A 13098-nucleotide genomic window follows, 5' to 3' on the forward strand; every position below is an offset into this window, starting at 1 on the left:
GATAACCTTTTCAATGCACCTTCTTTAGCAACTGAGAAGTAGAAATCACTATTTTTAAAAACCATATATTTAAAATGCAGTGTTTCTGAATATTTACTATTCACCAGTTATCTAGTATGCACTGTAATGCCACTAGGATTACTAGACACTTATTCATCATTTTCATGTATTTTGTTCTAACCTATGGCATCAAACAGATGCAAGACGTGTTTTTTACCTGGGAATGCAGGTTCATCAAAGTATTCTAATATTAATCCACATTAAACATCATCAGACTATATAAAATTCCCAGCTGAATATTAACCCTGGTTCCCAAACTGCTGAGAGTATAAAAAAACTTTCATATGTGCGAAAGTTGCCAGTTGATACACTTTTATCGGGATGGAAACAGAGAGCCACAAGCACCTGCACAGTTTAATGTGGGAGGTACTTCACTCACTAAAATACTATTATATGTTTGATTTGTCCACTGAGGAGCACAATGTGAATTTATTTTTTTACATTCAGAGGTGTATGTTTTCAGTTACGTCGTGTCTTTCAAGAGCAAAACAAAACAGATTCAAGGGCATTTTGCAGAAACACAACACATCCTGTCTTAACCACTGTAAATGGGAGTTAGTAGAGCCTTCAGATTGACAGCGTTACCACGTGGGGAAAGAGAATACAGGATAAACCAATATGGCATGCAAGAAACTACAGTCTTCAGATTTTGCTTTGCTTCCTTAATCAATCAGGCAACAGCTCACATAGTTGCTAATGATTTGTGACTATACAAGGACACGGCGTTAATACAGGTCTGTGAGGTGTCAAGACACCGGGACAGTGTCATTAGTGAAAAAGGTGGGAATAAGGGGTACCTCCTTCATCAGATGGCCTTGTTATCTCACTGCAGTAAGAAAAGGTAGGGTTCGTGTCAGAGCCATCTGACTTATAATCTCCCAAACTGGTAGAATGTAAATACAGCTTACTGTAACGGCTTGCTCTTTCTACAAAGGTAGAAAGAAAGAAAGAAAGAAAGAATGAATGAATATCACAGTAAATAGATGACAGAAGTGCAAAGACAAGCAACAACAAAAACCCCAACACTTCTAACACTGAAATTCATACACTGATGGCATTAAAATTAGAGAAAACTGAATTGTTCACAATTTTGTATCCGTTTTGAACACCATTAGTTCAAAAGGTGGCTTCAAAACCAGGTACAACTAAGCTTGTTCTCTGCCTTAAAAGAATAGCAAAAATTGAAGGTAGGATTGAGATACTGGAAAAAAAAGGGGATGAAGATGTAGCATATGAAAATTTCCAGTGGAAAATCAAAATGTTCCTTTATCCCAGCATGCATACAAGTGGCATGTGGAAATATTGCTGTATGATATTCAAACTAATATTTAAAGTTCCACTATTAGTAGCAAAGAAAATACACGTGCAAATTTAAACATTCAAAATAAACACTTCTAGGGAGAAAAAAAAATCTGAAAACTTGTAGACCCAAAACATCGCTGCCTATTATTACATTACCTTCTCTCCTTTTCTATCTAGCCTTAGATTATGAACACCTTGGAGCTGAAAACAACAGCACAAGGCAAAATATCATGTGTCATATAAGCAAAATGTTCATAGAAAAGAAATCATTTTCAGAAATAGGCCACCATCTATATCTCTGAAATTTTAATAAGGTCTAACTATTTGAAAATTCTACTTACAGTGAGAACAAAGTAGGTCAACGCTTTTTAAGTGACCACTTGTAAGTGGTATGAATAACTGTTGTTTAGGATAAGATTTATTTCACTATTTCTTAGCTGCACTTGTGATTACAGCTGAAGTTCCTATAAAACACTGCTTTTAAAATACTAGTTTTATACATATATGTATATGAAAACATACTTATAAAACATATGGCAGGCATATTGGCCTGAAAATTTACTGTATCAACTTAGTTTCATAAACATAAAAAGCTGAATTGGGGAAAAGTCAGGATATAAGCAATACCAGAAAGCATATGCAGACTCCTAGACTGAATATTGTCCTCCAGAGGATCAATGTCGAAGATGGAGCCAGGATCTGTGCGCCAAACTTTAAGATCTTTTCCCAAAGCACAGAAATTATAAGACAGACAAACAACAAAGGAAGTAAAAGCATGAAAGGAATGAGTTTGAACAATCAGCAACCAATTTTCTTCATCCTAGAAATTACCTAGATATACACCTATATAGACATAGATATTCACCTGAAAGGACTGGAAAGCATTAATTTCCTGCTTAAAAGAACTTAGTCTATTCATTTTCAGTGTTGACAGTTTTTAGGAGACTTTTTCTTACAACTTTTGTTTTCCTTTTCTGAATATGACCCTAGCATTTTCTTAAGTCTAAATAAATGGAAACAAATGAAATATCACATACCAGAGCTCTTTTCCACTAGAAGAACCAAAATCATCAGAGCTACAAAATTATTTCCCCAGTCCACCAACAGCATCCTTACTCCATGGAGATGCTGCAGTATATATATCCCTATAGCTGACAGTTGGCAGTGTACACCTCCACAGCTGACAGAGGCACTACAGGCCTTCCTTTGCGTGCAGAAGAGATCAGTCAGCCTAACAGGCAGAATCAGGGGCATAGTTCATCTTATCCAATATAAATTTCTACAAGTTGTGGAATTCATATAAACTGTAAAGTATCCATCTTTCTTAATAGAAAAAATGGACTAGGGTGGCAACCTCAGCTGTAGAAATCTACATTGTAGACAACTACAGCTGGGTAAAATGAAGCCCACTCTTGATCTTAACTAGCAATTCCCTTTGTCTTCCAAATATCTAAGTTTCCTGGGACACAGACTTACTGTGGATTCATTACCCCACTATCAAAAAGCATTTTTGGAATTCAATGTATGGATTCAATAACAGTATTAATTGTAATATTTTCAGCTTTAATTCATACAAGTAAGCTATTAATATCTCTTGAATTCACATCTGAACTGGATATTGAAAGAAAAAAAGAGCCCATAAGAAATAATAAATTTTATATCTGTGTTTAAGTTATAACTACAGCAGAAATGTGAACACAGATTCAACTATGTTATTAACAAACATTTGACAAATAATTACAGTGTTTTACAAGTTAAAAGGGGGCTTATAACAAATGCAGAAGCAACTACAGTGTAAATTCTTGATCTACTCACATCAATCTAATATATACAATTCATATCTGCTATATCTAAAAAGACAATAATCATTTAATCTCTCCAAACCAGTTTAAAATAAAACCTTGATGTAAAGTACAATCAGTTAAAGCACAAATCTACTATATCACACCTTTTTACTAGTGGTTTGTTTCTTGGGCAGACCTGTCTGCAAGATTTACTCATTGCATTGAAAGTGGGAAAAATAATTGCCCAGCTTTGTCCCTTTGCTGGTTTGAGTGGTACCAAGCTAAATAATGGGTTGGTTGGTAGGTAAAGTAAGACTGTGGGGACCCCAAATATGTCATGTTTTAAATGATTAACAGCCTACAGGCAATGGAAAGAACAGACAGAGCTAATAAAATAAATCCCACGGCTTTAGAATACATTCAATGTATGTACATTATGTGTTATCTACTGCAACTCCCATAAGGTAAGGCATAGTGCTAACTCCCTCTTGACAAGACATATACATCCAATGCAAAATCTTTTGATAAACTACGTGTTAGTCCTAACAGTGATAAATTATGCAACTACATAAAGCACTGACAGGCATGAGAGGGGTGGGGAACTGGTGAATGCCCAACTTTTCCTGTTTGATCATGCCTTAGTAAGTAAAAACGTAGTAAGTATGGCTTCATGGCAGCACCAGTGAAGCAGCCATTGATTTCTACTGATTTGATCCATCTCTGTAATCTGAAATAACATACACAGAAACAGAATGTTGGCAATTTATAACACCAATCAATTTTAACTTCCTGGTAACTTTTGCCAATTTAAAATATCCTTATACTCACGTGAGAATTATGGAGCTTCTTTAGTCACAGATCCAAAGCTCAGTCAGATTAGTTTATCTTGATGGGTTTAGAATGGCTTTAGCATGGTTAAAACTAGGGCCTATTTTCCAAAACAGAGCCATTCATTTTAGGAATCAGGCATTTGAAAAAGTTGTTACAGCTTCACCGATAATACTTTAAAAAACAACCAGATGGACTTCTAACAGAGAAGTACTTTTCCGAACTGGCTGAACAATTATCAGCTACGAAAAAACTCAAGAGAGTCATAGTTGTTTTTTTCAGTCTGTGATTTTTTTTTCTAACTGCCAGGGACATTCCACGAGCAGGGAGTTCACTGCTTTGTTTTAAACAAACAGATATTATAATTGCAGTTCACTCTGAAAAAGCATTAGGTGAAATATCACTGGATATTAGGCTCACAGGTATGTCATGGCCTCTTTCCTTTAAATAGTTGTGCTATTTTTGCTGTTTGGTGGGCATGGGAAGTTAAGAATTCTGTGTGTTTTGATACTGGAGTATTTTAAGGTGATAAACAGTACCAATATTTCAGTTACTTACAGCTCAAGAATTTATCTCAAGGATGTTCTTAATCCTAATCTGCTTGTGCTAGCATGCCCTTAGTTATTGAACACATGATTCTTGCACAGGGCTACAGCACATGCGCAACACAGCACAGAGTGGGAGGCTGGAAGTGCACTAAATAGCATATTGCAAACTCTGTATTGAACTGCAATTTTGCAGGAGCTTTTCTCTCTCTCTCTTTGGCTGTACCACTTCTAGCTATGGAAATGAATTCAACTGCTTGGGTATCTACAGACAATGGTTTTCTGAACAAGTTGTTGCCCTAGATCCAGTATGTGTGACCCTCTGATACTTGCATGATCTTAAAAGCATCAGCACCTTCCCCAGGCAGAGAAATCTCACTTTCTCACTTGCAAAATCGCTCCTGACATAAGGCTGTAGTTACAAACATGTAAAAGTTGGCTGTACAAAAGGAAAGAAATGCACTTCTTTATGTGGTGGAGACTCATTTGGAGACTTTAAGAAAAAGACTGAAGGGACGCTAGGGATGATATAGATATAAGTTAACCTTGCTTTAGGCAGAAGGATGGACTACATGACCCACTGATTGGACCATTTGACCTGCAATTTCTCAGATTTTTGAGAGGTAGACTAAGTCAACCCTTGCTATTATTACTACTTATGAAGGATTTAAGAGTGCCATCTCAGCATGTTTTTCCATATGCAAAGGTTTACATTGTTGTAAATCACAGAAAAACAGAAAAAGGGCACACCAAAAGAAAAACAAAGGAGCAAAAAATAAAAATGTCGGGTCACCATTTCCTTTGCCATAGCAGACTTGCTAACTTTTAAGAGATTTCAAATATTCATTGTGATTTTGAACTGGCGTTTATTATGAATACCCCAAATGACATCTTAATGCTCTTAATACTCTGTCTCTACATACAAAACCAATCTGTATTCTACCCCGTGAATGCCAGATCTTATCTTGGACGATCTTTTAGAACATCACTTCTGAACACTGGTGTTTGGCTTACCAGAGATCCAATGAATGAACTGATGAATTATAGCTTGAGGTATTTTGAAAGCTGTGTGAAATTCTAAAACAAGAGGTAAATGTAGCATGTGCAGCTCTGGAGAAATTGCTGACTGACAGCAGGTGAAATCTCAAACTGGTCTTAAACATTGAAATCTTGGAGGACCACAGCTTTAATCATCTCCTGTGCAAAATGAAGATTATTGCAGATATTTTGGCCTTTCTTGAAGAGTCAAAATTCAAATTTAAAATAATAGTGATTATCCATATTTTAAAAAAACATATTACAGAGCAAACGATACCATATCTCCCATTCATTCCCATTTTTACTTCGTTAGAATCTGGCCTTGACCCAGTGGTTCAACACAGGTTTCATGCTGAGAAAAGAGTGAAAATGAAATCTGGGAGTACTTTTTCTTGGTTACAATGGACAACACAAGCAGAGGCTTTCATCTTCCCCACAATGTTTTCAATGGCAACAGTATTTAACAACTTACCAACAATTATTCCAGGTCTTCTATCCATTTCAACGATATGTGGATGCACACCTTTATATGCTGCATCACTCACAATTTGGGTGTTTTTCCGCACACGCTCTGTTACAGGATCATCTACCACTGGGGTGAAGCCTCTGCCCTTTGTCTTCTCAAAATCTTCATGGTATTTTACCTAGGAAAACAAGAAGAATTACATTTTTCCCCAAACTGCAATTGCCAGCAAATGGTTATTCTATGCAGGACTGCATATGTGTTTGCTTTATGAGGCACTTATATTCTTCGGAGTTCGCACCATAATAGAATTGTTATACAGATGAGATAGGCTGGATAGCTGGCCAACTCTTTTCTCTCTCCCTAACTTGATTTCCTGATATTTTATTATCACTTTTGCATGTTTTCCATTGCCACTGAATTAGGCATTAACTCAAGCAGCAAAGCATCATCTTACAGTCACACAGGACAGGAAAGGCCCTCAGGAGGTTATCTGGTCTCTTCTTCTCTAAGATAGGATAGCTCCCTACTGATGTAGACAACTACATCTGTCAGTAAAAAATGTTCCAGCAGCAATAGTTCTAAAGAACTCGCGTATTTTCATTCACTGAGTATTTTGATTATACAGTTTCATACAAAAGGTACTCTTTTGCTCTTTTGTTTCATCATATGCCAGCTGGCTTTAAACATAGGTTTTTAGAAAGAATTGCAGTTATTCTAGAGCAGCCTGCTTTCAAAAAAAAAAAAAAATTAAAAACAAGGACCAAGAACATTAGGGTGGAAAGTGTTATATAACCAAGTGTTGGAACAAAACCAATATTAGTAAGAGTTATGAAGGTAGTACCCCTGACTATGCATATTTACTTTTTAATTGTCTTAATCATCAAAGAATTAAATTGACAAACATTCTCACGCAAGCAAATGCACACAAAACAACCCATTCCAAGAACAAAAGTCACGCAGAAACCAGGAACGTGCACAGGCACAAGGTGAAGTGTGTCACCTAATCCAGTCAAATTATGTGATGCTCAAATGAGGTGTGTACTTTTTTAAAGAAAAAAAAATGAAACAAAAGAACAGACATTTAACTGTTAGAAAACTGTTTATTAGTATTTTGAAAATGTTCATTACAGTCATATGCAGTTAGCAAACACTCCTTCCACAGGCATAAGAAGAAAATATTCCTTCCATACTTGAGCAGAGAGTTTCATTAGTTACCTATATTAACGGAAGGCAAAATCCAGTGGAAGTCAAGTGCCATTCTTTAGTATACTCTAGTTATAGGAAGAAAGTACCCTACCATTGAGATGTTGTTTTGTGTTTCTTTGACATGCCTTAGCTCAGGTGTGTCTAGAAGCACACTAGGTCTACCTTTCATCTGCCTCTGCTCACTGCTGTACTTGACCTGCAAAACAGCAACAACAGCACACATGAAGTTTTTGTTTACAGTAGAATGGATGGTAAGACTCGTATCATGCAATGGTACCCTTTGCAAATAACAATTCCTGACATTCTTCTTGTTTATTTCTTTATACTAATTTTCTAGTAACTTATTTCAGAGGATAGAGATAAACCTCGTATATTGGTAAGACCAAAGGGCATGTTTATTCTATCAATGACTCAAGAAAATAGTATTTACCTGAAAGCTGAAACTCTTGACTGTTTACATGACATAAATGAAAAAATTCATTTATCAACTGAAAAATAAGATAACAAGTTTAATAAGAAAACACCACTGTGACTTGGGACATCTGTAAAAAGTATTTGAACGGCTGATGATAAGCTACCTTCTTATTACCCAGACAGACCTAGATTCTGTCCTTAGTCTCCTTTCAGCTGTGGATTAGCTGAGAACCCGTGGGTCCCCAGGGAATTGAACCCTTACAGCAGATTATTCCTTTGGTAGCCTTCTTACTCCTGTTCAGTAGCTAGGTCATTGCCAGCAGCACAAAAGCAACACATCTGGCACAAATCAGAATATGCTGTTTTCAAAGAGAACGTTTGAGCCCTGTGTTTTGTGCATCAGTAAGTACAGAACCTCCTATGTCACCTTTCTTTTTATTAGCTCCTTTTGTGGTATTTTACAGACTTATAAAGATGCAAGGTTAATTGCCTGTTTTAAAAACAACAGGGGCAACCCCCCCCTGCCTCAAAATTGTAAAACAGTACAAGTAGTTGTTCCTACTTGTTGGTTCTAGAGCAAGTACTCTTACAGTTTCTTCTGGCTGGTTAAATTCTTCTACTAATGGACCCTCTTAGCTCCTACATTGCATTGTAACCTGTGCACTGAGCGTTAGTAAATATTTTAGATTTACCTATATATTGACGCTCAAAGTATTACCTCTCAAATCAGCTGTGCAAATCTATTTCACCATGCATTTGTGCTGAGAGATACGAAGTATTGAAATTTTCTAAACCTCCTTAAAATTACATATTAGCTAAGCACAACATACCTATGCAAATATGAATCCTGGTATCTGTTTCATATGTTAGTTTGAAGTAATGTACAGAGAAACAGAATTATATGGTACTGCATATTCTTCAAACCCTTCTTTATTAAACAGTAAATTTTCTTAGCAAATATATTCAGCTACATATGCTATAAATAGGGCATTGTCTGGACAGAATAATTACAGCCAACAGTTTGGGGTTCATTCACTGCTTATTAACATAGAGGACTATTTATGCCTGTAAATCTTGAGAAAAAGTGAAGGAGTCACTTGGGGGAAAAAAAAAAGCTTAATTTTCAGAAATAAAAAAAATATTTAAATTGAAAGAATTGTTGGGTAGTTTTCCTCTTATTTTTAACTATGCACCTCAAAACTGATTGACTTTGGTACATATGCATGAGCATTTTAAGAACATACTTAAGACATATGTAGTTACAAGGTCAGATTCCATTCCTTTGCTCTTAGACAAACGCCCTGACAAATCCAACTTGCTTTACTTTTCACTCCTACACTCAGTTCTAAAGCATTCACTACTATTAATTCTTTTCTGCCACCTTGAAACAGTGGCTCTGCATGAAACCTGTTCTATTTACTGCCTGCAGGGGCTTTGTCACTGATGTTGTGTCAGGGTTGAGGACACAGACTGTAATGCAACTACTCTGGTCCTTTACTTCACCACGCTGTTTTGACTTCTTTGCTCCTGATTAAAACTGTCTGCTGCTTCTTACACCACTGTAGTGGCAATTAAAAAAAAAAAAAAGTAAGTATTATCATAAAAGTCAAGAAAAAAATTAGTATTTTACTCTTTAGTGTTTAGGACTAAACACTAAGGACACTAGGACAGGATTTACTTATGACTACTCAGTTCTGACACAGGTGGCATGTTACAGAGTGGAATGAATGACTATATACTTCCATCCTTTGAATCACAAAAAAAATGAAATTTGCATTAAAGTTAAATTCTCATTTCCTTTGTTCTTTACTGTAATCTACTCCTGCAACCTAGCAACTAAAACTTGGTAACAAGAGACAAAGGTTCTTGAAAGAATAACTAACCTCTACTGACTCCCTTCTTGAAAAATACTTGCGCCAACACAACCACTTACTTTTTTGCAAGAATAATCAGTCAAGTCTAAATATTTTTGTTGCCCATATGTGCAGTGCATGTACTCAAAGGAAAAAAAAATAAAATCCACTCAACGGATGATGCAGTCGGATTCATTTGATGCATCAAATCTAAATGGAAAAGCATATCCTTGTTATATTCCTACAATGACTGAAAATCTAAATGACAAAAAGATTCAAACAACTTGCCGAGCTGATGTTGTCTTGATTTTTCTTGACTCTCTCTATCTCAGGAGTGACGCTCACAGCAGTAGCTTTGCCAGGCTGCTCTCTGTAGTGAACCTATTATTTAACAGAATAAAATGGTACATACTATTTCAGCTAGAGGAATATCACATTGTTTTACATTAAAATGTATGATTTAAAAGGTCATAAAGGAAACAACTGAAAAGCTAAAATGCATTTGAAGTTTATTAAAGCTTATAAAACTTGATTTTTGAAGCATAACCTTGAATTCTTTCTGTATAGTATTCTTATTAATGCGTTTGTGTGGATATATACACACATAGGCACACAACATCTTGACATTTACCACACTGGTCCTTGGCTGTATACAGAAATATATTTGGAATGGAGTACAGCACAAATAATGCAGTAAAGTCAGACAGAGCACACAAAAAACTGAATTTCAGCAATGCCCAGTGTAAATGTATGTTTATCCAGACACAGACATTCCATAAGGATACCATCAATGTTCGAACTTTTATACTCTATATATACAAAGGTGATTAAACACAGTGGGTGCAATACATCAGGCAAGTGCCAATGAATAAAACTGCCTAAATTTCACCATGTAGGAACATCCCCTCTATTGCTTTTTAACAACATATGTTTGTAGCAACGATGCATTAACCAAATGCACACACAAGGCAGGATCAGTATCTAAAGAAGATAAAGGATAGGATGTGGCATTGACAGACCAATCAGTCTAATGTTAACCCTGGCCTCAAATACTAGGAAGTCAGATACGGTAAATATTTAGTAAATAATTACAGATTCTTGCATTATTTATGCCAATCCATGTAGTTTTATGTAAAATAAATCTTTTCATACAAACATTTTTTTCTTTTTTTGTTTTTTTTTTTTTAATACGCTCTTGGTTTTATGTGATAAGGATGACTGTGCTGATACATTATGGTCATGATTCTGTAATGCACTGTGGGAGCAATGTACGTATTGTTCAAGCAATTGTCTTCCCACACAACACAGTTTTGGTCCGTCCACATCACAGAATCACAGAATGGTAGGGGTTGGAAGGGACCTTTGGAGATCAAGTCCAACCCCCCTGCCAAAGCAGGTCCACCCAGAGCAGGCTGGACAGGAACGCATCCAGGTGGGTTTTGAATGTCTCCAGAGAAGTAGGCTCCACAACCTCTCCGGGCAGCCTGTTCCAGTGCTCTGCTACCCTCAAAGTAAAGAAGTTTTTCTTCATGTTGAGATGGAATTTCCCGTGTTCCAGCCTGTGTCCGTTGCCCTTTGTCCTGTCACTGGGCACCACTGAGAAGAGTTTGACCCCAACCTCTTGACACCCGCCCTTAAGATATTTATAAGCATACCATATTCCAATTGAAAAATTAACATCTTATAAAAATGATGGTAAGCTATCAAATGGATTAAACTTGCAAACTGACATTTGTAAAGGCAAAATGATTTTTCAAGACTTCATGTTTCTAGAAATGTCTGAAGTTAAAGAAAAGCTATTTCAGTGTCCTGAACGAGAATTTAAACTTTCCAATGAAATGTACACAACACAAAAATTGGTAAAAGGTAAACAATTATGTGAATAGAACGACTACAGAGACTGGCTTGAATCACTTGGGAAAACAGGTTTGTTTAAATAGCGTGCATTTTAGAAGAGCTAGATTTATCAACATAAATCCAGGAATATAAGCATACAAAATTCTTGAAAATTGTAACTAGATTAATTTGAGGAATGTGTCAGAAAACACCCCAGAGAAACACTGTAGCTATTTGTAGCACCATGAAATAGGGCTGGTGATGGAAGTTCCCAGTGAGGAGAGCAGGTGGTCTCTCAAAGACTCATTAACGGGGTACAACTTCAACAATGGAGGAAGGCAGCAGTGCGCTCCACAAGTCCTTGCCGCCTTCCCTGCGCTCCTGCAAACAGCATGACTTTCTAATGGCTGTATCAACCATTAGACTGATAGGAAGGTTACTGAGGAACCAAAAAGAGACAAGTAAAAGAGCTGGAGTTTGAGTACAACTATAGCCAATTTTTTACAAAAATAATAATTAAAAAAAAAATAAGATGGAAAAATATATTCTGTTTTTTAAAAAAAGAAAAAAATCTGTCAAGATTTCCTGCAAATATCCAAGACAGAGAATCACATTTCAAAACATCGCAGCCCTTTCTTTAGTGGAATATGTGATGCTTCACATGCCGTTTCCCAAACCAAGCAACGGCTTTTCAAAATTTCTTCCTAAATCAGGGTTTTCAAGTAATTCCATTACTGAGCCTGCTCTTTAATAAAGAACAGTCACAGTTTCTGAAGGCAGAACTTTGTACTCGTCCTCTGCACCCAAAAATTATACAAAGGATTAAATGAGAGCAACTTCCCATGCTGACATTCTCTTGATTCCTCTTGACTCTTTCGATCTCAGGGGTGATAGTCACAGGTGTCGCTTTGCAGAGCTGTTCTTTGTACTGAACCTGGCAAACATCGCAGAAGATGTTACACAGAGACTTTCAAGTAACAGAAATACAACAGCGTATTAGACATCATTAAAGAGCACACTGCATTACCGTTCGTTAATAAATACCCACATCTTTCCACACAATACTTAGTACCCACCTTCTGGCAATTCTTCCATTTCAGACACAGACAACTGATACTTCAACACAAATACTTCACTCTCATTGATGGTAATCAAAGTGCAAGGCTAAGCAGTTATCATTTTACCATTAATTGATTAGATTAGTCTGTGTGGACAAACAGGAACTAGCACAAACACTGCAGACATATTTACTGAGGCACAAACACATGTAATACATCAGAGAGAAGTCTGCAAGCAATGAAAATGAGACACACATTGCTAATATACTTCTGGTTTTCCTTAACCCTCCTTAGTTCAGGTGGATCAGAAATAGTTGTTGCATGCTGGATTTCTTCCTTGTATTTAATCTGGACAATAAATATTACAAAATATTAGCAATCAAAGATGATACAGACAAGCGCTAAACCACAACAAACATTTTGCAATCTCTCCCTTACACGTACTGCACAGCTAGACCACACCTATCAATGCTACTGACCTGAAAAGAAACAGTTATATCAAATTTCTGAAACAGGCTACTAGAGTCTCCAATGCATCTTGTTTGATACCATGCAGCAGAGAGCACATATAACAAGCCTCGTATCGTAAGACTCTTACAGTGGGAATATACATCAGATGGGATTGTGGCTATCTTCATGATAATTGGGATGCTGCACAATTACTTGGTCTTGCTGTTATCTTGCTATGGAGTCTACCAGTCCATTTCA

At 36.5% G+C, this 13098-nt stretch overlaps 1 protein-coding gene across 4 annotated transcripts in view; it reads right to left on the bottom strand.

Annotated features, from left to right (window-relative positions):
• Positions 1 to 13098, bottom strand: part of NEBL (nebulette) — a 273379-nt gene that overhangs the window by 29732 nt on the left and 230549 nt on the right. For 2 of the 4 annotated variants that reach the window (XM_074157127.1, XM_074157126.1), the window contains exon 5: positions 6030 to 6201. In XM_074157127.1, coding sequence (XP_074013228.1) covers positions 6030 to 6201 — 172 coding nt within the window. Of the gene's footprint in view, positions 1 to 857; positions 987 to 1989; positions 2083 to 6029; positions 6202 to 7320; positions 7426 to 9784; positions 9879 to 12174; positions 12267 to 12645; positions 12739 to 13098 lie in introns of all 4 variants that reach the window. The other 2 variants (XM_074157124.1, XM_074157125.1) reach the window with 2 other exon arrangements.

The sequence above is a fragment of the Numenius arquata genome, chromosome 12 (assembly GCF_964106895.1).
Source record: "Numenius arquata chromosome 12, bNumArq3.hap1.1, whole genome shotgun sequence".
Lineage (NCBI taxonomy): Eukaryota > Metazoa > Chordata > Aves > Charadriiformes > Scolopacidae > Numenius > Numenius arquata.